At 44.0% G+C, this 26,239-nt stretch overlaps 1 protein-coding gene across 2 annotated transcripts in view; it reads right to left on the bottom strand.

Annotated features, from left to right (window-relative positions):
* The window catches only part of prdm6 (PR domain containing 6), a 45,722-nt gene extending 19,531 nt beyond the window's left edge, over positions 1 to 26,191 (bottom strand). The window contains exons 1-6 of one of the 2 annotated variants that reach the window (XM_062381285.1): positions 25,816 to 26,191; positions 25,498 to 25,773; positions 18,910 to 19,058; positions 18,522 to 18,677; positions 5,543 to 5,670; positions 2,113 to 2,237 (exon numbers count right to left, since the gene is read on the bottom strand). In XM_062381285.1, coding sequence (XP_062237269.1) covers positions 2,113 to 2,237; positions 5,543 to 5,670; positions 18,522 to 18,677; positions 18,910 to 19,058; positions 25,498 to 25,773; positions 25,816 to 26,191 — 1,210 coding nt within the window. Of the gene's footprint in view, positions 1 to 2,112; positions 2,238 to 5,542; positions 5,671 to 18,521; positions 18,678 to 18,909; positions 19,059 to 25,497 lie in introns of both variants that reach the window. The other variant, XM_062381284.1, reaches the window with a different exon arrangement.
* Positions 26,192 to 26,239: the final 48 nt, after the last annotated feature.

Raw genomic sequence — 26,239 nt, 5'->3', positions numbered from 1 at the left:
TTCTCTCTAATCTAATTTAACTTTGTTTCGATGTGAACAAACTTCTGTCACTGCAGTGAGGACGAGTGTGTGCGTGTGTGTGTGTGTGTGTGGGAGGAACAAACTCCACATGGCCTCTCTACACAGACTCAGTTGATCTAGATCTGAGGAGAGTTTGGATTGTTTCAGTCTTTGCTGTGTTGTGTGTTTGTCATCAGATGGAAAAGTTAAAGCTTGAATGTTGAACTGTTCGATCACCAGCTCTCTGTCACCTCTGGTGATGACCTCACCTCAGATTCATGGCAACACAGTTTTCCATGAACTCTGAGATCAGCTCGTTGTTAGAAACTTAGAGAAACTTAGATCTTAGTCTATAAACAGATTCTTCAAGTGAATAAACACAATCTGCAGCCGAGGGACCAGAGGAGCTTTGGCTGCCGGCAGGTAAACAGTCAGAGGAAGTGGAACACGTTGACAGAAGCACCGGGTGTCACAGTTTGTGTTTCATCCAAGGAAACGAGTCGGACTGTAAACAGAACAAATGACCAGAAGCACCAAACTATCACCCGCTGCCCTCAGAGGATCATTTATCTTCAGACGATGGGACACGAGATACTGATCCACTTTTCACCTGCAGGAGACAACTTCTGATTTACATCTCGTCCAAGACGCAGCAGCCAGACTTCTGAGAGAGAACATCACTACAACTTTAGCTTCAGTCAATTTCAGAACTGGTTTTTAGATTTAACCGCTGAGTTGAAACGCCTGTTCTCACACCTCAGAGCGTTTCACATGTGTCTGAATCCTCAGTGAAGATCCACAGCTGAGGACCCAGTGTCCTTCTGTTCAGCCCCAACATAAATCTCACCTGAAGGAATCGTTTTCATCACTGTGAATTATGGTGATGGGAATAAATCCAATGAGCAGGTGGAGATTTTGATTTTAAACATATTTTATATTCAACTGTTAATTAAAATAGTTTGTATGAGCAAGAAAGTCGTCAAAAACAAAGTAATGAAAGTGTGTGTGTGCGCGTGTGTGTGTGTGTGTGTGCGTGCGTGTGTGTGTGTGTGTGTGTGTGTGTGTGTGTGTGTGTGTGTGTGCCACAGACTCATCATGAAGAACAATGTCATGTAAAAGTCGTTCCAGCTGTAAAACAAACCAGTTTGTGGTGAAACGTCTTAATTTGCAATCAGCACGATCTCATTTCTCTGCGACTCGGTGAAAGACGAGCCCCTAATTCAATTCACCTCAATTTAGATTCCACAGATTATCTTTTCTTTTCTCTCTTCTGTTCTTTTTCTTTTCTCCATAATTGCGTCAGAAAAAAATGTCGGACTTTGTTTTTTCTCCCTGCAGCGAGTTACTCCAACAAATCCACAAGAAAACAGTTAGAATGGAAAATATAAAACGAGGCTGACGGGAGGAGATGTAAACAAAAATAAATTGGTGACAGAAAAAGAGAGGATGGATAAAAGAGAGGAGGAGGAGGAGGAGGAGAGAAGAAGGAAAGAGTGTCAAACAGAGGTGAAGAGAAAAGTAAGAAGAGACAGAAAACATGATGAGTAATAGGATCAATAAAAACAACATGAATATTGACTATCGGCAAAACTAGTGATTAATATTAATGAGAAATATTTGTGACCATTTTCTTTCCACATGTTTGAAACAGAGTCCGACCGACTTGGATCTTTGAGGCTGATGCAGCAACAGAATGCACTGATACATCGGTTGATATATAAACTTATTAAAACCAGAATCAAGGCCCTTTGGTTGAGTCCCAGTGACAACTGGTCAAACTATGAAGAGGTTAATTGGTTCAAGAATCCAAAACATGATTAGTGAGGTCCCCTTGACCTTTGACCTCCCAAATTGAATCAGTTCATTCCAACTGAACATTTGCTCCAAATTTGATGAAATTCCCTCAAGAATTTCTGAAGATTACACGTTCACAAGAATTGGAACCTTTCAGAAAGATAGACTGAAAGAGAGAACGAGAGAAAGAGAGAAAGAGAGAACGAGAGAACGAGAGAAAGAAAGAGAGAACGAGAGAACGAGAGAACGAGAGAAGGAAAGAAAGAGAGAACGAGAGAACGAGAGAACGAGAGAAGGAAAGAAGGAAGTGTGTCTCACAGTTCTCGTCCTGGGCGGTGCACTGCAGTGGGATCCCGAAGAAGGACGTGTAGGAGTCGTTGTACCAAACCAGCAGCTCAGTTCCTCGGGGGATGTCCATACAGGCTCTGTAGAAGATACACGACCTGCAACACAACACACACACACTTTTATTCTGAAAGGACAAACACACATCCTCCAAGAGGGGCCTCTTGCAACAGCAGCATCACGGGTGAAGAAGAAATAAAACAAATTCACTAATACCTCTCGGCGTGTACTTTTAATACTTTAAGTATATTTGAAAGGACTTAGTTTGACTCAGCTAGAAGAGTTAATGTGTTATTTGTAGTTTTCCTTCGATGTTCAGTCGAGTTCTGATGAATAACGTGAAGATTACGACTCATGATGGTTTATAGATGAGAGTTAGATCAGGGGTCAAAGGTCAGTGGAGTCCTCTCCTCTGAGGATCATGAATATTTATAACTGGGACAAACTGTCCAGGTCTGGAAACGCCTCTCGTCCGATAACAGCTCCACTTCCCATCAGGCTGAACCCAGATGATTTATGGGAAATATCTGGTGTCGCTCACGCAGACGCAGCTGACGACCACGCTGCCGGCGAGCAGAAGGTTCCCGGGTCACGTGACTCTGAAACACCTGACCCGCCCAGAACCATGGTCCTGACAGAGTGAGCAGTTCATATCCAGACGTTCCCACATCTCCTCCTTCTGCTGCGACTCCGTGTCAGACGGACACGAGCGTAGCTGACAGGTCACAGGTTCAACTCCCACACGTCTGCCATGTTTTACTGCCAAAGTGCCTTCGAGCCAGAGAACAAATGTCTCCTCTGCAAACAGCCTGAGACGAACGCTCCGAACCAGAGCTGCTCATAATGTGAAGATGATTAGAAACACATTTGGTTTCCTTGTGTGAGAAGTTTGACTCGACTTTAATAAAAAGCTTCAGTTCATCTTCACATCCTTTAACAACCTGAGATCTGAACCCGCTCCGTGAAGACAAACAAACACAAAGCTGCTTCCAGACATGAGCTGAGGTCTGGATGTGGAATGTTCTGGAGGTTCTGTCAGAGTGAGTCCATGTGAGGAACCAGCAGGACACTGTGTGGAAGCTTCCCAGAGAGCTAGTGGACGTGTGGACTGAGTTTCTAACACGTGACGTGAAACCTGAAGAACACAAACATCTCAGGATGAAGAAGAGGAGCCGGACACGTAGAAGACGAAGACGTCCACTTGGAAAGACGAGGAGGTTCCAGATCTTCTGGTGATGAGGGCCGACGCTGGTGTGGATGAGATGAACTCTGAACCTCTTCGGCCCACCTCAGCAGGTGCATGTGTCTGCGCTGCTGACACCCGGTGGCCGGAGGGTTTATGTTTCCATCTCGAGAGCGATTAAACTAAATTTCTCCAGATTGGATACGAACATTCAGTCGGACTGGAAGATGAACTGATTAGAATCTGAAGGACAGAAGTGAAGGTCTGAGAGACTGGGAACCTGAACAGGTATTTCCTCCGGCCACCAGCTGTCACTGGGAGGAGCAGTAGAGACTGAGGGAGCTGACAAATGATCTGATGTAACTTCAGACGTGATTTATATGAACGACTCTGGAAGATTCATCACCGTCACGATTAACACGGCTTTATTATTACTGTCAAAGTGACAAAGAGAAATAAACTGAGAGAAGGAGAATTTGAGAAGAGGAAAAATAATTAAAGGAGGAAAAGAAAAATTTGAATCGGAGAAAAAAGAAGAAAAAGTAAAGGAATGAAGAGAAGGAGGAGGAGGAGGAGGAGGAGGGGGAGGTGGAGGAGGGGGAGGAGGAGGAGGAGGTGGAGGGGAAACTCTCAACTGAATGACATGATGCTTATTTAATGAGGAGACCCCGCCAAAGTAAAATACCAAGACGTAGGAAATTAAAGGTTGAAATTAAAGAAAGACTGAAAGAGAAACAAGAGATTCAAATAGAGGAAAAGAGAAGTGGAGGAAACAGACGATGAAAGACAGAGGAGGATATTTAACAGTTTTAGCGTTTATGATGGTACTGTTATTATATATATATATATATATATATATATATATATATATAACTACAGTAGTACTGAAGTCGTCGTGTGCAGAGCAGCTACAGACTTGGTCCAGTGACACCGACAAAAATAATCCTCTCATGTACGTAAGCATGAACGGATGCTGATCAATGACTGTAAATAAAGATGGACGACTTGTCTCCACTTCCTCAGGAGAAGAAGTAAAACACGATGACGTCATTTGGAGTCAGAGTCTGTACAGGAGTGATCGTGGTATCCATGTTAGCAGATGGGACCATCCAAGTATTGATGTGGAATAATTTAATATTTCAGAATGAAATGAAGAAATTCAGGAAGGAACAACCATGATGGTTTCACGTTGCTCATAAGAGCGTAAAATTATTTGATTTCCTTTTTGGTAGAATCGAGTCCAAGACTGTAAGAGTTCGAGGAGAGAAGATCTGTGTGTGTATGTGTGTGTGTGTCTGTGTGTGTGTGTGTCTGTTTTATTAATCCTTTCCACACCAGGGGAGGGGCGGGGTGGTGCCGGACCCATGTGAAAACACAGCCGGGTGGGACTGGTCCATAAATCAAACTTACCCAATGACCTCCCAAGATTAAAAGAGAAGTGGGGAGGTGCTTGTATGTATTTAAAACAAATGTATGTGTTTAATACACACACGCTGCTGCAGGCAGGCCGGGCCGGGTTATAAATCAAACACATCCAAAGGCTCTCAGGTATGAAAAATAAAGACCCCCGGCGCCGAGCAGCTGCTCAGCAGGACGCCTCAGATCTGAGATCTTCTGTTTTCATACAAAGCAAAACTCCTTTTATTATCAGCTTTTAACTAAAAACAACCAAGGACCAGTGTGAGGTCATTAATCTGACAGAGAAAACACCTTATTCTGTTCAATAAAGTGTCTACATGAGAATAATCTGAGATAATCCTGTTGATAAAGACTCACAAAGACAAGTAGAAGTTTGACCTCAGAGAGGAAAATCCCTTCACAAGTTATTACATCATCATTTATCAGATTAACTGATAAAGTCCAAGCATCCGTCAGAAAGTTAAAGTTCAATCACAGAAGGAAACATCTCAATACTTGTTCTTCATTGATTCAAACACAGACCATGTAATGACCAGCAGGGGGCGACTCCACTGGTTGTTTTAAAGAAGTTAATAAATCGGCTACAGAGAAGCGCGTGTTCACAGAGTCTTGCCTCTGGTTCAATCGATGTTTAGACGAGACTAAGTTATAAAAGTGGAGAGGTGCACGACAGCAGAAATGATTTCATGTTCACAAAAATGGACATAAACCCTCCGGCCACCAGGGGTCGCCGAGACATAAAAACATTTTGTTTATGGTCCAGGCCGAGTGAAGAGTGCGTGTGTTCTCTGAAGGTCTCACCTGTACTGGACGACCATCATGTTCTGCTCCCCACAGTGCCGGGCACAGCGGATGTACCTCATCCAGCTGGATTTACTGGGATCGTTACCATCGATAAAGTGCTGCAACGTTCCCTCTGTGTCGTAGATCTGCAACACAAACATCAGGGTTTGAGTGAGAGAGAAGAGACCTCGTGCACATCTGTCCTGACCTCGTGCACATCTGTCCTGACCTCGTGCACATCTGTCCTGACCTCGTGCACATCTGTCGTGACCTCGTGCACATCTGTCCTGACCTCGTGCACATCTGTCGAGCACAGAATTTGGAAGCTTCTCATCCATCTAACAGCAGCATCATCAGATGAGATTAAAACTTAATTCAAGCGGGTTCAGGAAATGGGTTAGGTCACAAGTATTTATTTAGATTTATTTATAAACTGTACTTGATATTGTGGTAAAGTAAAATCTACATATCTTTAAAGATTCATAGCAACAGGTGTTTCTGTTGCACTGTTATTAATGTGGAGTTTCCTGGAGAATGAATCTTTGTGTCTTAACTCGCAGCTTCAACAGAAGAAGGAACGGTTCATTTGAAACGTTTCAAACAAACCGTGGCAACAAGTCCGGCCTGTTGGGTGTTAAACGTTACACAAACCTGATTTACACCTCGTTAAAAGCCTCGCCGCACCGGCTGCCAACGTCTGCGCCATAACAACAGCTTCAGACGTCTAAAAATACTTTTTCACAGCAGCAGTGGAACCGAAGACATGAAACATAAACCAAACACGTCTGAGATTAAAGAAGGAAGAGGAAGAAGAGACGTTATGACTGTCCACACTTCTCTATGTTATTAAGTAAGTTCTGCTTGTAGTGGAAACTGTAAGTGTCTGTGTGTGTGTCTGTGTGTGTGTCTGTGTGTGACTGTATTGAGGAGGTGTTGAGGTTGTGAAAAAGGTGATGACCTGAGCCAATAGCTGCTCTTCTCTGTCGTCCACATGATCAATGATGTCGAAGACTCATCTGTTATGGTCTGAAGGTCCATTAGTCTGTGTGTGTGTGTGTGTTGGTGTGTATATATCTGGCCGTATATCAGTGTGTGTCTGTATATCAGTGAGTGTGTGTGTGTGTGTGTGTTTCTACAGAATCTTGAGCTCTTGTGTCTCTGTGTTTAAATTCTAATCCGAATGCTTCTCACACATTTGATCTTCTACATTCAGAGGAAAGTTGATATTTTGCTAAAGGTTTGTTGTCAGAGCCTCCGATGCTCAGCAGCTGTGATGATGTGTGTAGCAGTTTGTCAGTATGTGTGTGTTCTTGAGCAGCAGCTGAATGTGTGTGACCTGAGGTTCAGTAAAACTTCAGCAGCTCGGTGTCGTTCTGTCAGAGACGTTTTCGTCGCCTCTGTTTATCGAATCCATCGCCACAAAATTCCATCCGTGAGACAAACGGTTGAATTCAACACGTTGTTTAGTTCAACAGTTAAAAAACGTTGCAAACACAGTCGAGCCGCCGACGTCACTTCACAGCTCCGACGTCACTTCTCTATCTCAGAACAACAAAACGGACAAAAGTCGTTTTTTGTGCTGCTGCTGCAGCTTCGGTTTCTAAAACTGAAACGAATCCTCAGTGTTTGAGTTTCAGTTTTTCTCGTGAGACACCAGCTGCTGCTGCAGGAGACAGGACGCTGTCCAGGTCAGTTACCACTGATGAGGCTGATCTTGTGTTTGGATTATTGATGAATGATTATTGTTCTGTAAAACATCAGGTTGGAAAATAGTGACAAATGTTTATAATTGATTGACTTTTTATAATTAGATCATCTGGTTGGTCCCTCTTCCTCTTCAGTGATGTTATTGCCTCTGTTTAAAGAATTAGCGCCACCTACTGCTCATCTTAATAAACTCCAATTACTAATATCCGAACATTAATGGAGATCAGATGGAAACTCGACTCATGTGTCTGAGGTTCACATGATAGAAGCTTCAGGTTCAATCCTCTGGTCAAGACAGAAAACTGAGTCTGTGGATTCAAACCGAACTCAGACATGAGAACATCTTTTATTTCTGACTGACGACTGTCAAGGAGTGATCTGCACAACCTCAGCCAACAGCGTGTGGGTCTGTGTGTGTGTGGGGGGGGGTCTGTGGGTGTGTCTGTGTGTGTGTCTGTGTGCCGCAGAAAGTGTGTCTGAAATTGACTGACAGTGTTTTGACCTTTTGACCTTATTAAAGAGAGTAAATGTTGTTCTTGTCTGAACTGAGCACACGCTCTAGAGATACTCTGAGTGTGTGTGTCTGTCTGTTTGTGTATGTGTGTGTCTGTGTGTGTGTGTGTGTAGACAGGAATGTGGTTCAGTTATCAGTGAAAAACACTTAAATGCAGCTCTGAACCAACACTGGCATGTAAATGGCTGCTGCGCCTTCAGAGGACGACGTGTGTTTGACAAGTGTGTGTGTGTGTGTGTGTGTGTGTGTGTGTGTGTAAGCTGTGAGACATCATGTCAGAAGGTGTGATGACACTTTCTATCTGTCACACACAGAAATATGAGGAAGTTCAGAGTTTAGATTGAAGACGTTCACTGATTCAATCCAGTGAAAATACTGAACAAAGCAGCAGGACAGGACTCGGGCTAGGACACAGGACACAGGACACAGGACACAGGACACAGGACACAGGACACAGGACACAGGACACAGGACACAGGACACAGGACACAGGACACAGGACACAGGACACAGGACACAGGACGCAGGACTTAGGACAGGAATCAGGACACAGGACTTAGGACAGGAATCAGGACACAGGACTTAGGACAGGAATCAGGACACAGGCTGGTGTGGTGGATTCGGGCGCTCGTGGTAACGTCCGACATTCAGGACTCGGGAAGCAGCTGCGTCCATGAGTCACAGCAGATGGTGGAGAAATCAAATTTATCAGAGACGGACGGAGCAAATCAGAGGCTGTAACCAGGATAATGTGTTTTTTAGAGTTTCTTGTAACAATAATGTTTCTGTCTGGCAAACAAATATCCGATATCAGATGTTGGAGCTTTCCTCCAGCACATGGACCCATTTCAAACCAGTCCCCACTTGTTGCTCCATGACACAATCAGCTGTGAATAAATAACCTGAACATCTCTGAATAATCTTAATATACAAGAACAGACTTATTTATCTTATAAAGCTCAAAAACATGATAGATTCAGGTTCATGTCTCCGTCCAAACAGATCGTGTGTGTTCAGAAGATGTTTAGTGACTCGAGCGACACAGAGCCTTCTTCTTCTTCTTCTTCTTCTTCATCTTTTTTTCTTTTCTTCTTCTTCTTCTTCTCCTCCTTCTTCTTGTCTACACAGAACTCTGTCGTCTTCTCTCTTCTTCTTCTTCAGTCCAAATACAGTAAAACTGTTCCTGAGAGCCGATCAATGCTCACACGCTTCTGTTCTACAGCTAATCAATGAGACTCCACTAATTCTAGTGTTATCTGCTGTCTTCATCAGCCTCCTCCTGTTCTCTCTCCTCCTCCTCATGTCCTGTTCCTAATCTCACTCTTCCTCCTCCTGCAGGTGTTGGACAAAACTCACGGGAGAATTGATGTTAGGAGAACCCATATAAAGTAGTGTGCTCAGTAAATGGGATTTCTTGTTGTGGTTCTTTGCTGTGGAATCGTATTTGATATCGAGAAATGTGGAAATGTCACGTTATCGATATCGACTACAACATTTTAGATTTAGTGACACCTCTACACTGGAGCTGCTACAGGATTGTAAAATGAGATTATTCGCAGACATCATGTGCAGATGACAGATTCAAGATCAGTCCTCGTCTGCTCGATGAAGATCTCCTTTCTGTCATCTTTCCTTCTTTCACTCCTCTTTAAAGAAAACACACATCTGATTCCTCTCCTTGTTGTCATCAGAATCAGAATCAGAATCAGAATTCTTTTTATTGCCTTGTATATTTTCACATACAGGAAATTGCCTTGGTGTGGTTGGTGCACTTTACAAACAACAATATAAAAACAACAATATAGAGCAATATAAACATCAATATAAAAAACAACAATATCGAAAAAATAATATATACAGTAAATGTGTTGTGTGCGGTTTTAAGGTGCAAAGATTGGTGGTAGTGCCAATAATGTAGTGTTATAAATTATGTGCGAGGGTGGGGGGGGGGGGGGGGTCAGCAGAGTCAGTGTGATGGGGGGGGCTTGTTTGTGAGCCCCACTGCCATGGGGAAAAATCCCTCCCTGACCACAGAATGTGCTGGTTGACTTGCCAGCTCAAATGAAAAGACGGTTAAATAAGAGCTCACTCATCCCGCCTGTGACGAGCTGCTGTTCGGTTCTGTGCTCGTTCAGTTTTCTTAAGCACAGTCTGTCTTTGACGAGTTCATTTTTCAGCAGCAAGCCTCATAAACCGTGCTGCCATCACCACTGCCACCGCGCCGCTGCCGCCGTGCCCAAGAGCAACAGTCTGGACCTCTGCATACAAACGTCTGAGACGCCTCATCAGCTGAAACAGTGTTTTCAACGAGCAGCGCGCCATCGCCATAAATCAGAGGGGTAATAATCGTTCAGAGAGACGGATAATATTTAGATAACCGACCCTGATTCCCCTCAACGTCTGGAGGCAGAGCTGCTGCTTTCTCACACAACAAGGACCAGCAGGGGGAAGCAGCAGAGCGTGAAGGACCAGCACCACGGTACCGCCAGAGGGCCAAGGAACCAACATTACCCAGAGGACCGTGGAACCAACATTACCCAGAGGGCCGAGGAACCAACATTACCCAGAGGGCTGAGGAACCAACATTACCCAGAGGACCGTGGAACCAGCATTACCCAGAGGGCCAAGGAACCAACATCACCAGAGGGCTGAGGAACCAACATTACCCAGAGGACCAAGGAACCAACATTACCCAGAGGACCGTGGAACCAACATTACCCAGAGGGCCGAGGAACCAACATTACCCAGAGGGCTGAGGAACCAACATTACCCAGAGGGCCAAGGAACCAACATTACCCAGAGGGCCGAGGAACCAACATTACCCAGAGGGCCGAGGAACCAACATTACCCAGAAGGCTGAGGAACCAACATTACCCAGAGGACCGTGGAACCAGCATTACCCAGAGGGCCGAGGAACAAACATTACCCAGAGGGCCGAGTAACCAATATTACCCAGAGGGTCGAGGAACCAACATTACCCAGAGGGCCGAGGAACCAATATTACCCAGAGGGTCGAGGAACCAACATTACCCAGAGGACCGAGGAACCAACATTACCCAGAGGGCCAAGGAACCAACATTACCCAGAGGGTCGAGGAACCAACATTACCCAGAGGGCCGAGGAACCAATATTACCCAGAGGGCCGAGGAACAAACATTACCCAGAGGGCCGAGGAACCAACATTACCCAGAGGACCGAGGAACCAACATTACCCAGAGGGCCAAGGAACCAACATTACCCAGAGGGTCGAGGAACCAACATTACCCAGAGGGTCGAGGAACCAACATTACCCAGAGGGTCGAGGAACCAACATTACCCAGAGGGCCGAGGAACAAACATTACCCAGAGGGCCGAGTAACCAATATTACCCAGAGGGTCGAGGAACCAACATTACCCAGAGGACCGAGGAACCAACATTACCCAGAGGGCCAAGGAACCAACATTACCCAGAGGGTCGAGGAACCAACATTACCCAGAGGGCCGAGGAACCAACATTACCCAGAGGGCCGAGGAACCAACATTACCCAGAAGGCTGAGGAACCAACATTACCCAGAGGACCGTGGAACCAGCATTACCCAGAGGGCCGAGGAACAAACATTACCCAGAGGGCCGTGGAACCAGCATTACCCAGAGGGCCGAGGAACCAACATTACCCAGAGGACCGTGGAACCAGCATTACCCAGAGGGCCAAGGAACCAACATTACCCAGAGGACCGTGGAACCAACATTACCCAGAGGACCGAGGAACCAATATTACCCAGAGAACCGTGGAACCAGCATTACCCAGAGGGCCAAGGAACCAACATCACCAGAGGGCTGAGGAACCAACATTATCCAGAGGGCCGTGGAACCAGCATTACCCAGAGGGCCAAGGAACCAACATTACCCAGAGGGCCGAGGAACCAGCATTACCCAGAGGGCCGAGGAACCAACATTACCCAGAGGACCAAGGAACCAACATTACCCAGAGGACCAAGGAACCAACATTACCCAGAGGGCTGAGGAACAAAAATTACCCAGAGGGCCGAGTAACCAATATTACCCAGAGGGCCGAGGAACCAGCATTACCCAGAGGGCCAAGGAATCAACATTACCCAGAGGGCTGAGGAACCAACATTACCCAGAGGACCAAGGAACCAGCATTACCCAGAGGACCGTGGAACCAGCATTACCCAGAGGGCCGAGGAACCAACATTACCCAGAGGACCGTGGAACCAGCATTACCCAGAGGACCGTGGAACCAGCATTACCCAGAGGACCGTGGAACCAGCATTACCCAGAGGGCTGAGGAACCAACATTACCCAGAGGGCTGAGGAACCAACATTACCCAGAGGACCAAGGAACCAACATTACCCAGAGGGCTGAGGAACCAACATTACCCAGAGGGCCAAGGAACCAACATTACCCAGAGGACCAAGGAACCAACATTACCCAGAGGACCGTGGAACCAGCATTACCCAGAGGGCCAAGGAACCAACATTACCCAGAGGGCTGAGGAACCAACATTACCCAGAGGACCAAGGAACAACATTACCAAGGGACCGTGGAACCAACATTACCCAGAGGACCAAGGAACCAACATTACCCAGAGGGCTGAGGAACCAACATTAGCCAGAGGGCCAAGGAACCAACATTACCCAGAGGGCAGAGGAACCAACATTACCCAGAGGGCTGAGGAACCAATATTACCCAGAGGACCGTGGAACCAGCATTACCCAGAGGACCGTGGAACCAGCATTACCCAGAGGGCTGAGGAACCAACATTACCCAGAGGCCCAAGGAACCAACATTACCCAGAGGACCATGGAACCAACATTACCCAGTGGACCAAGGAACCAACATTACCCAGAGGACCGTGGAACCAGCATTACCCAGAGGGCCAAGGAACCAACATCACCAGAGGACCGAGGAACCAACATTACCCAGAGGCCCAAGGAATCAGCATTACCAAGAGGGCCAAGGAACCAACATTACCCAGAGGGCTGAGGAACCAACATTTCCCAGAGGGCCAAGGAACCAACATTACCCAGAGGACCGTGGAACCAACATTACCCAGAGGACCGAGGAACCAACATTACCCAGAGGACCGTGGAACCAGCATTACCCAGAGGGCCAAGGAACCAACATCACCAGAGGGCTGAGGAACCAACATTATCCAGAGGGCCGTGGAACCAGCATTACCCAGAGGACCAAGGAACCAACATTACTCAGAGGGCTGAGGAACCAACATTACCCAGAGGACCGTGGAACCAACATTACCCAGAGGACCGTGGAACCAACATTACCCAGAGGACCGAGGAACCAACATTACCCAGAGGACCGAGGAACCAACATTACCCAGAGGACAGAGGAACCAACATTACCCAGAGGGCCAAGGAACCAACATTACCCAGAGGGCTGAGGAACCAACATTTCCCAGAGGGCCAAGGAACCAACATTTCCCAGAGGGCCAAGGAACCAACATTACCCAGAGGACCGTGGAACCAACATTACCCAGAGGACCGAGGAACCAACATTACCCAGAGGACCGTGGAACCAGCATTACCCAGAGGGCCAAGGAACCAACATCACCAGAGGGCTGAGGAACCAACATTATCCAGAGGGCCGTGGAACCAGCATTACCCAGAGGACCAAGGAACCAACATTACCCAGAGGGCTGAGGAACCAACATTACCCAGAGGACCGTGGAACCAACATTACCCAGAGGACCGTGGAACCAACATTACCCAGAGGACCGAGGAACCAACTTTACCCAGAGGGCCAAGGAACCAACATTATCCAGAGGGCCGTGGAACCAGCATTACCCAGAGGACCAAGGAACCAACATTACCCAGAGGGCTGAGGAACCAACATTACCCAGAGGACCGTGGAACCAACATTACCCAGAGGACCGTGGAACCAACATTACCCAGAGGACCGAGGAACCAACATTACCCAGAGGGCCAAGGAACCAACATTACCCAGAGGGCTGAGGAACCAACATTACCCAGAGGACCGAGGAACCAACATTACCCAGAGGACCGAGGAACCAACATTACCCAGAGGACAGAGGAACCAACATTACCCAGAGGACAGAGGAACCAACATTACCCAGATGTATGGGTAGCACTGGGGCCGAGGTACCAGTTCCTATCAGACCAAGGTATAATCAGCCACAAGCCTTAGGTACCCCTCCCCCCACCAAGGTGCCCTTTCCCACAGGTCCATGGTGGTAACATCTCTAGGACGGAGGTAACACCACCTAACGGACTCAGGAACCATCACTACTCACTCCACACAAACTCAACCACCTTGTTCACCAGTGTTATCACCACATGGTTCAACGGTCCCAGCTGCAGACAACTTTCAATACATTTCTTAACCTTAGAAACATGTCTCAATATGTCAATGTGTTCTGTTACTTATTATTTCAGTTTCTTGTTTCAAAATAACTTTGTCTGTACTTTTCTTCACTTCTCGTAACTTAAGATGTTTGGAATCATCTACATTCTATGATGTTGAAATGTTTCTGAGTTGAAGAATGATATTTTTTGTTTGTCACTCTAAAGGTTTAAAACTGATTCCTCGCTCTGTGTTCAGGAGAATAAAGAAAGTTTCAAAGGAAGAGAAACAGAGAAGCAGGAGAACATGCTTGTTACATTTCACATGAATTAACATGTGTGTTTATGCTTTAGATCTTTTTTTAACATTACATCAGAACATTTTTCTGATGAACAATATTGACGGAGCTCAGCTGACAGAACTAATAATTGAGTGTTGGTGCCGTGATGAACATTCACAGTTTGCAACCTGTGACATGAGGTTCACATGTTTTCACACAGCAGCTCGTCACAGCGTGTGAATCCTCGTCAGCTCGGGAGAGGAAACAACCAGCGGCTGTATCACTGTGTAAAAACACGCTGATCAAACAACCTGCTGGATTATGAAGAGTCCACGCACATGTTCACACACACTCTGTGTTTTTCTACCTCCGAGGTCCTGATGGAAAACCCCACTCTTTGTTCTCGACCCCCCGTGGTGACCATGCCTACAGGGTGATGTCACACAGCGAGGGGAACGTACGAGAGGTTTAACCAAACAGCAGCGAGCTGCGGACTGAGCAGAGATCAGTCAAACCTGAAGACGCTGAGCCGCATAACCAACATGTCGGGTCAGCACCAGGTCTCTGATCTGCCCAACGTGTCGATTGGACCAGAGAAGAAGAAGAAACCAGCGAAGAAAACTCAAATTCTGTTCATGTCCAGGTCGATAGTGTAATGTGTGTTATGACTGTAAAATGATTTCATGCTCTAATGTTCAGAATCACTGTCCTCAGGCTGTCCACTGCTGCAGCTCCTCTCTTCAGCCTCTGTCGCAAACACTTGGTTTAAGCCCCTGTCTCTTTAAGACGCCCCCCCCCCCCCCCGCACTGATTGGTCAGCTGCTTACAGATCGATTAGCGAATGTTGGGCTTCGCACTAACTACTGGAATCAATATAGGGGCGTGGCAGGTGAGCCGCTGGGCGTGTGCTATGCAAATGTGGGACATTGTAGTGTCACATGACTCAAAGGAACCAGTAAATTAAAACATCCGTCATTGCCACAAACACACAGTCACACACAGACACACACAGACACACACTGTAGTTAATTCAGATCCATACAAAAAACTCTCTGCTGCCACAAACACTGACGACAGCGCAGGTGAAAAAGTCCCAGCTGCTGTTTTAGGACATTTCTTTTTAGTAATTTCAGATAAACGTGAATCTCACTGACCCGCTGCTCTTAGCACTGAGGTCGTTTCCTGCTTCGCCGAAACACAAACACCTCCAAACCAAACGTGTCCTTTTGACATCAAACCATCGATGACGATCACGTAACGGAGGCGATGATGATCACAGACTTTAAAAAATAAAAACACAGTCGGCCGTTAAACGATGACATCAGTCGAGCGAACATCAAGGAGCTTCAACCACAAACCACTGAAGTCGATGTGAAGTCTGACGGGGGAGCGACAGGGAGACGCTGACGGACAGACGAGCACCAGCCGACAGAACCACAGACCAACAACAGTGATTCAGCTGCAGGACGCAAACGCACAAAATTCATCTGACGCATGACGCCAGCCGCCCAGAATTCTCTGAATCCTCATGTGTCCCATCATGATCCCACACTAACACAATATTGTGTCTCCAGCTGAGCGGCTGACGTGTTCCTCTGGTCTCTGCTCGGCAGCTCGTCCAGTCTCAGTCGTAAAGAGAACTCCTGTAGAACCTCGGCTCTCGTGTTTTCACTGAACATTCTTTTCAATCAAGACGACGCAGAGGTTCTGACCCAGAGGTCACGGGTTCAGACGAGGAGCCGGTCCCTCAAACATTACTGTATTTATTCTGCTACAATATTTACAATGTTTTACTAACAATATAATATATATACTATTTTATCATTTACACCTGAAGTAAAAATCTGAAGTTCTAAAACCTTAACACACACATATATTTATTTCATGTTCATAGTGACATTCAACATATTTTCATTATTATTATAATTGGTGTTTTAAAGCAGTTTTTATCACTTTATCGATTAACTAAACTCTCCTTATTTTAATAAACAGATTAAACATAGACTGTTTATCAAGATGAACTGAAAAGTGAAGCCAATTATCTTAATGTCATATTAACATTTGTTTTATATATTTTTTTTAAATTAAGAGCTTATAAATGTTTAATTTGATCAACAGTGAAAAATATAAATTATGATCACACATTTTATGATGAGAAAAGCAGCAAACATCTGGAGCCAGAGCGTTGAAGTGAATCCACTCAGAGTTCAGATCAGAGCCGACAGAGAAAATATGAATTATAATCAAAATGAAAATTAGATCAAGTTGGTCTTCATGTTTCCGTCTCGTGAGTCTTCGTGATAACCTGAGAATTATTCCACCTTAAACTTCAGCTCCGATCTCAGATCAGTTTGTCGAGCAGTAAAATTCTGCAGCACCACAGAGAAGCTCCGCCCACTAGTGACGGCAGGCGTCTTAATTAAAACTGGCTCTTCCTGGACACCATGGACAACATGACACCGGCTCCCTGATTGGCTATAGGACACACATCTCTTCCTGTTTTGGGAGGCGTCAATAAGCGAGTTTAACAACCAGTGAGCTTTAATGGGATCTGTGTGTAGAGCCTCGTGGTCAATAGGCCTAATGACCGGTTTCAGCCCGGCAGCCGATAACCTGCCGATGTGAGAGTCGGGTTATCGGATCAGGGTTTCTCCGGGGGGGGGGGGACAGGAAGTTCAGACTCAGTTTGTTAAAAGGTTTTTTTTCTGACTGATTTACCTAAAAACAGCTGCAGACAAAAGAAGAATTTATTTCTCCAGTCAAACCTTCGCAAGCTTTTATTTCTATGATTTATTTTATATCACAGAACAGTTTCATCTCAGCGCGTGTATTTATTTATCTAAATGAAATTATCCAAATCATTTAATTAAATATGTCACAAACTTAAATGGATGCAGCAAAAATAAAAAGAAAGGAAGTGAAATACCAAGATTTAAAAAGTGTTTAAATAAAGAAAAGGTTATCATTAGACACTGAGTTAAATATTTTTGAGAAGAAATTAATTCTTATCTGTTATTAATGAATTGGTCAGACTATGCAGATCAGTCGGGGTCACGGCTGGAAACGCACATTTGAAACTTTATTCAAATTTAAATTTAAATATCAAAATTATATTTCAGAACCAATATTTTAAATAAAGATATTATATTAATAATGAAAAAAAAGTTTGACAGAAAAGAGTAAAGTTTTAATAAGTCAGTAATAAATCACTATAACAGCTTTAAAATATAATGTCTGTTTCACTGTTGATTTCTACTATTTATTTTTTATTTTATTGCCTCCATTGTTTCCTCTTTTCAAATTTAGGAGATTGAAGATGTTGATGATTTATTTTAACATTTCAGGAATCAGAGAAACTAAGAAGTGTTGTTTATATATTTTTTCAGTTTCTTCTGAACTATTCTGAATAGGTGACGAGTTGTCCGCTGACATTATGAACTCCAGCTGCTTGTCTGTGTCTGTGTCTGTGTCTGTGTCTGTGTCTGTGTCTGTGATTCTCCCATCGAGTCTCTGAACTCTGAAACGTGACAACAACATGAAACTTTGTGAGTCAGCGGCAGAAAGTGTAAAATCAGACTGAACCCGTGTTCAGATCCGGACTCTCGCTCCTGCTGCACTCGGCCGACAGCTCCTTCAATGGCCGCCCCAACCCATCGCCCCCCCGCTCCTCAACCTCTGACCCCCCGCCTCACGCCCCCCCCTCCCCCCTGACGTCCTGCTGTGGTCAACAGCAGAGAGACTGATGTCCGGTCAACCGACGTCTGACTGACCTTTAGCAGCTCGGCCACGGGGGACTCATCTATCTCTCCGTCTCCCAGCATCCCTCATCCTCCCCTCGACCCCCCCCCCTTCCCCCCCACAATGCTAATGCAGCTGTTTATAACTGCCACATTGACTTTCTCCTGCCACTGTATGTAAATACAATCTGCTCTGATCAATGGGTTCACAGCTGACATGAAGTTGACCACAGACACACACACACACACACACTGCACAACTTGACAGAGACACACACACACGACTACACAAACCTTTTGTATTTTACATCCACACAAAGACAAACACACACAGGATGAAGTTCATAAATATGACACAAGGAATAAGAATAACAGGAGTGTGTGTTCCTCCTATTTCAGGTATAAGCAACACACACACAAACACACACTCACTCACCTCCCACAGGTGTCGCGTGTTCCTCATGGATCCATGCAGTTTGTCCAGCAGCAGCGGGATCCCCTGAAACGGACCGATCCAGGTTCCCTGAGGAATCCTCTGAGCTGCACAGATCCCGTAACCCAGACCTGGAACCGTGCTCGTGCACAGACACACCTGCACACACAACACACCTCCACATGAGTGCACGTTTCTCTGTGTCATTTGTTTCTATGAATCACGGTCAAGGTGAAAAACAACATGTGAAGAAAGAGTGAGAAAAGAGAAAATATCAGGAAATCACAAACTCTTCTGCAGAGAAGAGTTCAACGATTTTGTGACATTTTTCTAATATTATAAATATAATAAATCATTATGAGTATCTATAAAAAGTAGACGCAGGCCTCACCTCTCTGGGCAGATCTCTGAGCCAATCAGGGACGTCCGGCAGGGTGACGGGGGCCGCCGAGCTGCTGGTGCCGACGAGGCGGCGCAGGGAGTGAAGCGGCCCGTGCATCGGACACTCGCCGTTCCTGTTGTCTGCGCACATGTCGCAGCCTGGACACACAAACACACAAACACACAAACACACAAAGATCAGACTTCACCTCGGATAGAAACCTCCAGACAAACAGGAGGAAATACAAACTAACTCAAATCAAGGTTTCAAGGTTTAAATCTCATGTTTATTTCAATCAGTCAATGCAGGAAATCATTATTTAAGATTCTAACAATAAAAGTTTGTGAAAAAAGAGATTTGATTGAATATGATTTTGTTTATTTTCTTTTATCATTTATTGTGATATTACAGTTTTTTAAGAAACCAGAAGAAAATTTAAGCAATAATACTTATACTTATACACATTAATATTTATATATACTTATACATTAATAAGATATACTTATACACACTAATACTTTATATAAACTTACAAACATCAGAGGGACGATGTTGTATAAACCTCAATCAGACTCTAATGATTTCATTTCACCCTGTCAGATGAATTATTGGTTCTTATGTGAATAGTTTCTGATCAAAATACAAACTTTAGCTTGTGTGTGTTATTTGAAGAGATGTTGGAATACACACACACACACAAACACACACATATTCACACGTGATTGATTGATGATTGATTGATCACTTGAGGTGAAATCATAGAGCGTGAGCAGCTCTGTCAAATTAAAGGATAATTCCGCTCTTCACAGACTCATTTGTAAAATTCCGACAGTGAAAAACTGAGCGTGATGAAAGAGGATCTGAGTTCTGACCACGAGGAGAAGAAACATTTCTCCGCGGTGTTTTTCCAGGTTAAACGTGGCGAGCAGCGTTTTTCTGGGAATTAGCGAGTGTCAACATTTACCCAGAGATGCAGCCTGACAGTAATGGACGTTAATTGACTGTAGCAACATAATGAGAGATTATTATCTGGACAGAAAAGTCCCACACAGCCGAGACGCTGAGAGCAACAGGATGTTCATGTTGTCGTTGGGTTTTTTAAATGTTTTTCTCAAAATTAAATATCCGCCTCTGGACAGGGAGAAAGCTACTTTTACAGCATGATGGATTGAGGTTAATTAAACCATATCATGCTCATTTATTAAAAACAAAGTGCAGCTCGGCGTCACGGACGAGTAAATGGGAAAAATGTGAGAGGCTGAATTCTCCTCGATCCTTGACTCTGAACTCAAACTATCTTTCGGACCAATCACAGGAAGTAGAGTAATTAAACAATAGAAGTACTGGAGAACTGTAGAGTACTGTGGAGTACTGTAGTACTGTAGTACTATGGAGTACTGCGACTGAAGGTGCTGATGCTGCAAGTGATAACTTTACCAGATAAAGCATCATTCACCCCCCCCCCCCCCACACACACACCTGATAACGCTCTGTGGCTCGTTCCTTCAAACCGAGGAGTTTCATCCTCTCGTATTCAGATGAAACATTTTCATCTTCAGTGATTTAGTGTGAGTGTACTACACAGTTTTCTGTCCTGACTCATTAAAGCAGCTAACACAGAGAAGGTCGAGGGTCACTAACAAACTCCTGGACGTCTCTTGAACAAATCCTCACACTTCATAAAGCCTCTGGATGTTAATGGCTGTTTGTTTCCAGCACAGCTGTGAGTCCAGATGAGGACGGACCACACAGCGAGCCGCTCGCTCCCCAGACCCACAGCCGGCCAAGCTGCTCTCTCTTCAGCTTCTAGTTTTCATTTTACAGAAAACGTCCTGTCGTGTTCGGTGTCAGTTTCCACGATGAAGCAAACAGAGTCAGAAAACAGAGTCAGAGAGAAGCTGGGGAAGACGTTTCCCTCCGGAGGTGGTGGAGACCAAACACAGAGATAAAACTCAGACAGCAGTAACGACACGTTCTACTGAGGAGCTACAGATTGTTTGGAGACTGAAGAACAGAGGAAGTTGCAGCTTGTTTAGTCCAATGAGATAAACTGTGATTGATGATTGATTAAAGTACGTTCGGACACAGCTCCTACAAACACAAAGGTCATGACCTCTGTAATATTTCTGTGAATTAGAGAGATTTAGTGATGCATCAAAAGTCTTAGGCAAAAATGAAATACAAGTTTTCTAGATTTACAGATGTAAAGGCTTTGAAACAACATTAGGACGACAGTGTGTTAATTAAAAAAAACGTATCTGAAACACCTGATCAATAGGCTCTGACACCTGCCCCCTGGTGGATTGTCCCTGCACTGCATACAGCAGTCCGAAGTTTTTAAGGTTCTGATAAGAAAAGCATTTCAAGACGAATATAGTGAAATCGTGTTGAGTCAGATATGAAACATCAGTTCTGTAACATTATTTACCTGTAAGTCCTTCATCTTTACTTTATATCTCATGATGTTTTACCTGCATTTTGATAAATCACACATAAATAATGTGCGTGTGGAAATGTGTTGATCACAAAACCTTGTATATTTTAGAAACATAAAGAAATGTAGTTTTCCGGTTTTGGACGTTTCTTTTTTTCAAACAGGAAACTTAAAAAAAAAAAAAAAATTGCCTTTTGAAAGAAAAAATGTTTTTTAGCTGTGTCACTTTTTGAAATGAATCAATCACAACATTTGTTCTGTTTCTGAAATGAACATTGTTGTCCTCAGTAAATAAAACTAAATAAATACCATAATTAAAATATAATCTGCTAATTATTCAGTTTCTTTTTAATTTAGTCAAAAGCTCAAAGTAAAAACTGCTGAATGATCTGGTTGTAATTTATTAAGTCAGACGTCTGCAGGTTTGTTTTTCATGTTCAGAAGAAGTTGGAGGCGTGTTAGTAGTTTTTAATATTAAAAATCAAAACAGACTTTCAGACACAAGAAGGTGAAAACGAGCTGAAGAGGAAACAACAGGACAGCGTGCTGCCTCCAAACACACGTCCAGAAACACTCAGCGTTTCACTGAAGACGTTTCCTGATGATTCAATTCACTTCTTACAAATCTCCACAAACAATTAAAATAAACAACAACTCGTCACATCCTGAGAATCCAGAGTAAAAAAGGAGAATGTGGTAAAATGTTCTGCTTTGACAAACACGTAATCTAATTTTCATTTAACTCAACTTCATTTCTAAACGTTAAACATGGAGGTTTGTGTGACAGATGAAAACCAACAATCACATCAGAGTTTGTGTGAGTGTGTGTGAGTGTGAGTGTGTGTGTCTGTGTAGCTGACTTTATTAAATTACAGTAAAACTGCCGGCTGACATTAACTCCAGATGTGAACTGGAAGAATTGATCTGTTTCTCATCAAACCTCAGCTGTCCCATAACTTCCTGTCGTACGTTTTATTGCTGCAACAGAATCATACGACTCTAAATTTGTTCTAATTTATTGAACATAAAAAAAACAATATCTAGTGTCTTTTTTTTCTGCTTCCCTAACCCTAACCCTCTGTCACTAATAATTAAGTAAAGTATTTCAGAAAATTCTGCATGTTTTCAGATGAAGATTCAGAATAAAACTATAAAACATTGAAAAGTGAGTTAAATTTATTTGGATTTGGATCATTTTGACTTTACTTCATAGATAATATGTTGTGTTGTGTACGGTGAAGCTTTTTAATACATTCACCAGAAAACTTCATGAACTTTAAAAAGCAGCAAAACAACAGCTAACACGTATTTAACAGTCACCGGTTCCAGTCTATTATTTAAATGTCATCTGAGTTTTTAAAGCTGATTTAATCATTTCCATATATTAAACATGTATTAAATATGAAATAAACGTGTAAAGCTTCAGTGTGGATTTGTCCGAGCTGATCGTTGAAGGATCAATCTGCTGCAAACTGACACTTCCAACATGATTCAGTCAGTTTCCTTCCAGAGGCGTTCTTCAGAAGAGAACTTCCGTCTGAATCTGATGGAATCAGGAGTTAAATCATATTTGATTGATCTTAACATTTCAGCTGATTTCAGACAGAAGATGAAGTGTTGATTATTTTATAATTATCTGATTCATAATGAAGGTTTGAAAGACTAACTGTCTGATGGAGAGAAAACATCTGGACCATTTTGGTTTTACACAGAAAAATATTATTCATTTAACTCCTGTTTCCCTCGGAGGATAAATCTTACTGTAACGGCTTCTAACATTTACTTTCTTCATGATTTATTCACTTTATTGTTTGTTCATTTTTTAGAGATACGACTTTATATTCAGGATGATAGTCGTCATCGTTTCTAACGTTTTATAAAACAGAAAGACACTAAAAAACTTTGAAGTATGCTCAAAACATCAACGTCTGTTAAATCCGAGTCAAGCAATATGTGAAACTTTTATAGAAAGAGAAATTAACTGAATTATAATTTACAACTGATTTCAAATATCTGTTTTAAATGAAGATGGATTCAAAAACATTCCTTTTCAGCACTTTTTGCCTCCATATCTTTATTAATATAATTATTGGTTTAATTAATAATCTGGGTCAGAGAGTGACACACGAGGGATTGTGCGTGTGTGCGTGTGTGTGCGTGACTGCTTTATCTACAGCCCCCCCCCCCCCCCCCCCCCCCCCCCCACACACACACACACACACCCCATGAGACCTCAATAAAGCGTGTTGGGATGATAAATAGCGGGCCGGTGGCCGGTGGATCGATCCCCCCCCCCCCCCTTCTCTCTCTCACTCTCTCTCTCTCGCTCTCACTCTCTCTCTCTCGCTCTCGCTCTCTCTCTTCCACAAACACAAAACTATATACAGCAATTAATTCCTGCTTGTCCCTCCATCCCTCATCGGCCCTGCCGGCGCGTATCGACGCAGATTACTGCTGATGGTCCGTTTTATCACCGCGGAATGCACACACACACACACACACACACACACAGACACACACACAGCCGCAGTGATGATGAACTCGGACGCTCAGCGGGAACCTGTTACATTCAACGTAAGGAGCCGTTATTAAATTATATTCAATTATTATTATCAGTATTAAACAATGAAGCAGGTTCATTTTAAATCAGCGTCTTTAAAGGAAAACGATCAATGAGCTGATGGACTGATAAATATTAAGTGTTTTATTTTAATGATACAAATTGTGACATCAACACAATTAGACACTCTACGCGCCACCATCTGTATTTTGACGTCAGAAATATCAGAAAAAAATAGTAGTAAAGTTTTTAAATAAGAGTTTAAAATAATCACAATAAAAAGGAGAAAAATAACCTTATAAAATAAAATAACATTGTGCAACAGAACTTTAAAACCTCTCATCCAAAAAGTCCCGTGATCATGAATTATTATTCATTATTATTATTATTATGAAAAAACATCAGCAGCACGTGGCGTTAAAATCAATCGATCAATAAATCAATGGAACGGACTTAAAATTCAACCTTAGATCGGTTCCGGTTGAACGGACACGAGGCTTCACGTCACGGTCTCCGTCTGGGTGTGTGTGTGTGTGTGTGTGTGTGTGGACAGATATTGACACCGTCACGCGTAAAAGTCGCGCCACGCGCATCAGGAGAAGAACGAGTTTGACGATGGGAAAAATGTTTTAACCGCAGCAAAAATAATAAATTTAACAGTTGAAGACGATTTTAAAGAAATAAAAAAAAGGTTAAATAGAAAACGTGTTTTGACTCTTCTGATTGACTGTTTAATGTCTTAAATTAAATTAATAGATGTTGTTGATCCAGTGAAATTAATCATCATAAATAATGAACCGAGTGAGTTGAAGGAGCAGAAAAACTAAAACTTTTATTTAAATAGAAACCCAGTGAAGTCTGGTTCATATCAAATCTGACTGTCCCACAAACCCCAACTTCAAATATGACTTTTAATAAAAACCTTCATGTCTTAATAAACAGCGGCTTTGAAAACATTTAGCTTCGTATCCAAAATGTAAATGAATGGATATTACATCTTATGATAAATGTGTTTTAAATTGTTATCTATTTTAATTAATTTCTCACATAATTATTTATCTTATTTTATGTTATTTTCATTTATAAATATATCTGCAGCTGCAGTTATTCATTCTGTGGTGCTTTGAATAGAAATTTTTTTAAATCAGAGTTAATACACTCGATCAATAAACTGCACAGATAAGAAATGAAGGAACACAAGACAATCAATTATATATGTTTGACTGTCAATTAGCTAATTCTTAATTATTATGAAATAATAATAATTCATTATCAGGAATTTACAGAGAACCGCCAAGCAAGACTATTATAGAATTAATAATGAAGCAGAGACAAAAAACTGGAGGTCAAAGTCTCCACTTACACCCTCACCCACACATGCACACACACACACACACACACACACACACAGTCCGTAACTCAGTGAGAACCTCACACACGTGTTAAACAAACCAACACAACTTGAGGCTCAGAGGTGAAGACACAGCGAGGCCTCGTTTCCCGTTTTCAACTTCTATTGAAGTCATGAAATCTTCATCACAACCTGAGCACTGGCAGGGGTGTGTGTGTGTGAGTGTGTGTGAGTGTGTGTGTGTGTACGTACGGTTGTTAGCCTCTCCTGTGTGGTTGCTCAGAGGGATGATCTCCATCCTCTGCTGTCCGTACAGGTAGTAGTCCAGCTCCTCCGACGTCAGCTTGAACCTGCTCGTTCCTCCCTTCCCGCCCTCCTCGCCGCCGCCTCCTCCGCTGCTGCTCTTCACACTGGACGACACCACCCCCACCCCCCCACAGCTCTGCTCTTTGGCCTGGTGGAGGAACCCCATCGCCGGGTTGTGACCCTGCTGGTTCTCCGGGGGGACAACCACCAGCATGTCTCCTCCTCCTCCAGGGCCTCCTGGTCCACCGCCTCCTCCTCCAGGGCCTCCGGGCCCAGCACACACCGGGGCCAGCGCCTGCCCAAAGAGAGCGATCTGCTGGGGCACGGGCAGCTGGGAGAGCCCTTGGGAGCTGGAGATGGAGAGGGAGGAGGACGGGGTGAGAGCTGCTGCTGCTGCTGCTACTGCCAGTGAAGAAGAAGCCACTGAGGAGGACGTAGAAGAAGAGGAGGAGGTGCAGTGCGTGGAGGCCAGGAGGTGGCTGTGCAGGCGGGACGGGCGCAGGCCGTCCATGGGGATGGAGAGGCGGTCGGGCTGAGGCGCCTTCAGCTGCGCCTGAGGGAAGAGCTGCTGCCAGTGCTGCAGGTAGGACGGGTCCACCTTCAGGAAGGCCGAGCCACTCGGGTCGCCCGGCTTCAGCATGGCTGCCCCAAAAGGTGCTGAGGAAACAGAGGACGAGCTGTCAATCAT

The sequence above is a fragment of the Platichthys flesus genome, chromosome 3 (genome assembly GCF_949316205.1).
Source record: "Platichthys flesus chromosome 3, fPlaFle2.1, whole genome shotgun sequence".
Classification (NCBI taxonomy): domain Eukaryota; kingdom Metazoa; phylum Chordata; class Actinopteri; order Pleuronectiformes; family Pleuronectidae; genus Platichthys; species Platichthys flesus.
This window is presented reverse-complemented; position numbering and strand designations above follow the sequence as displayed.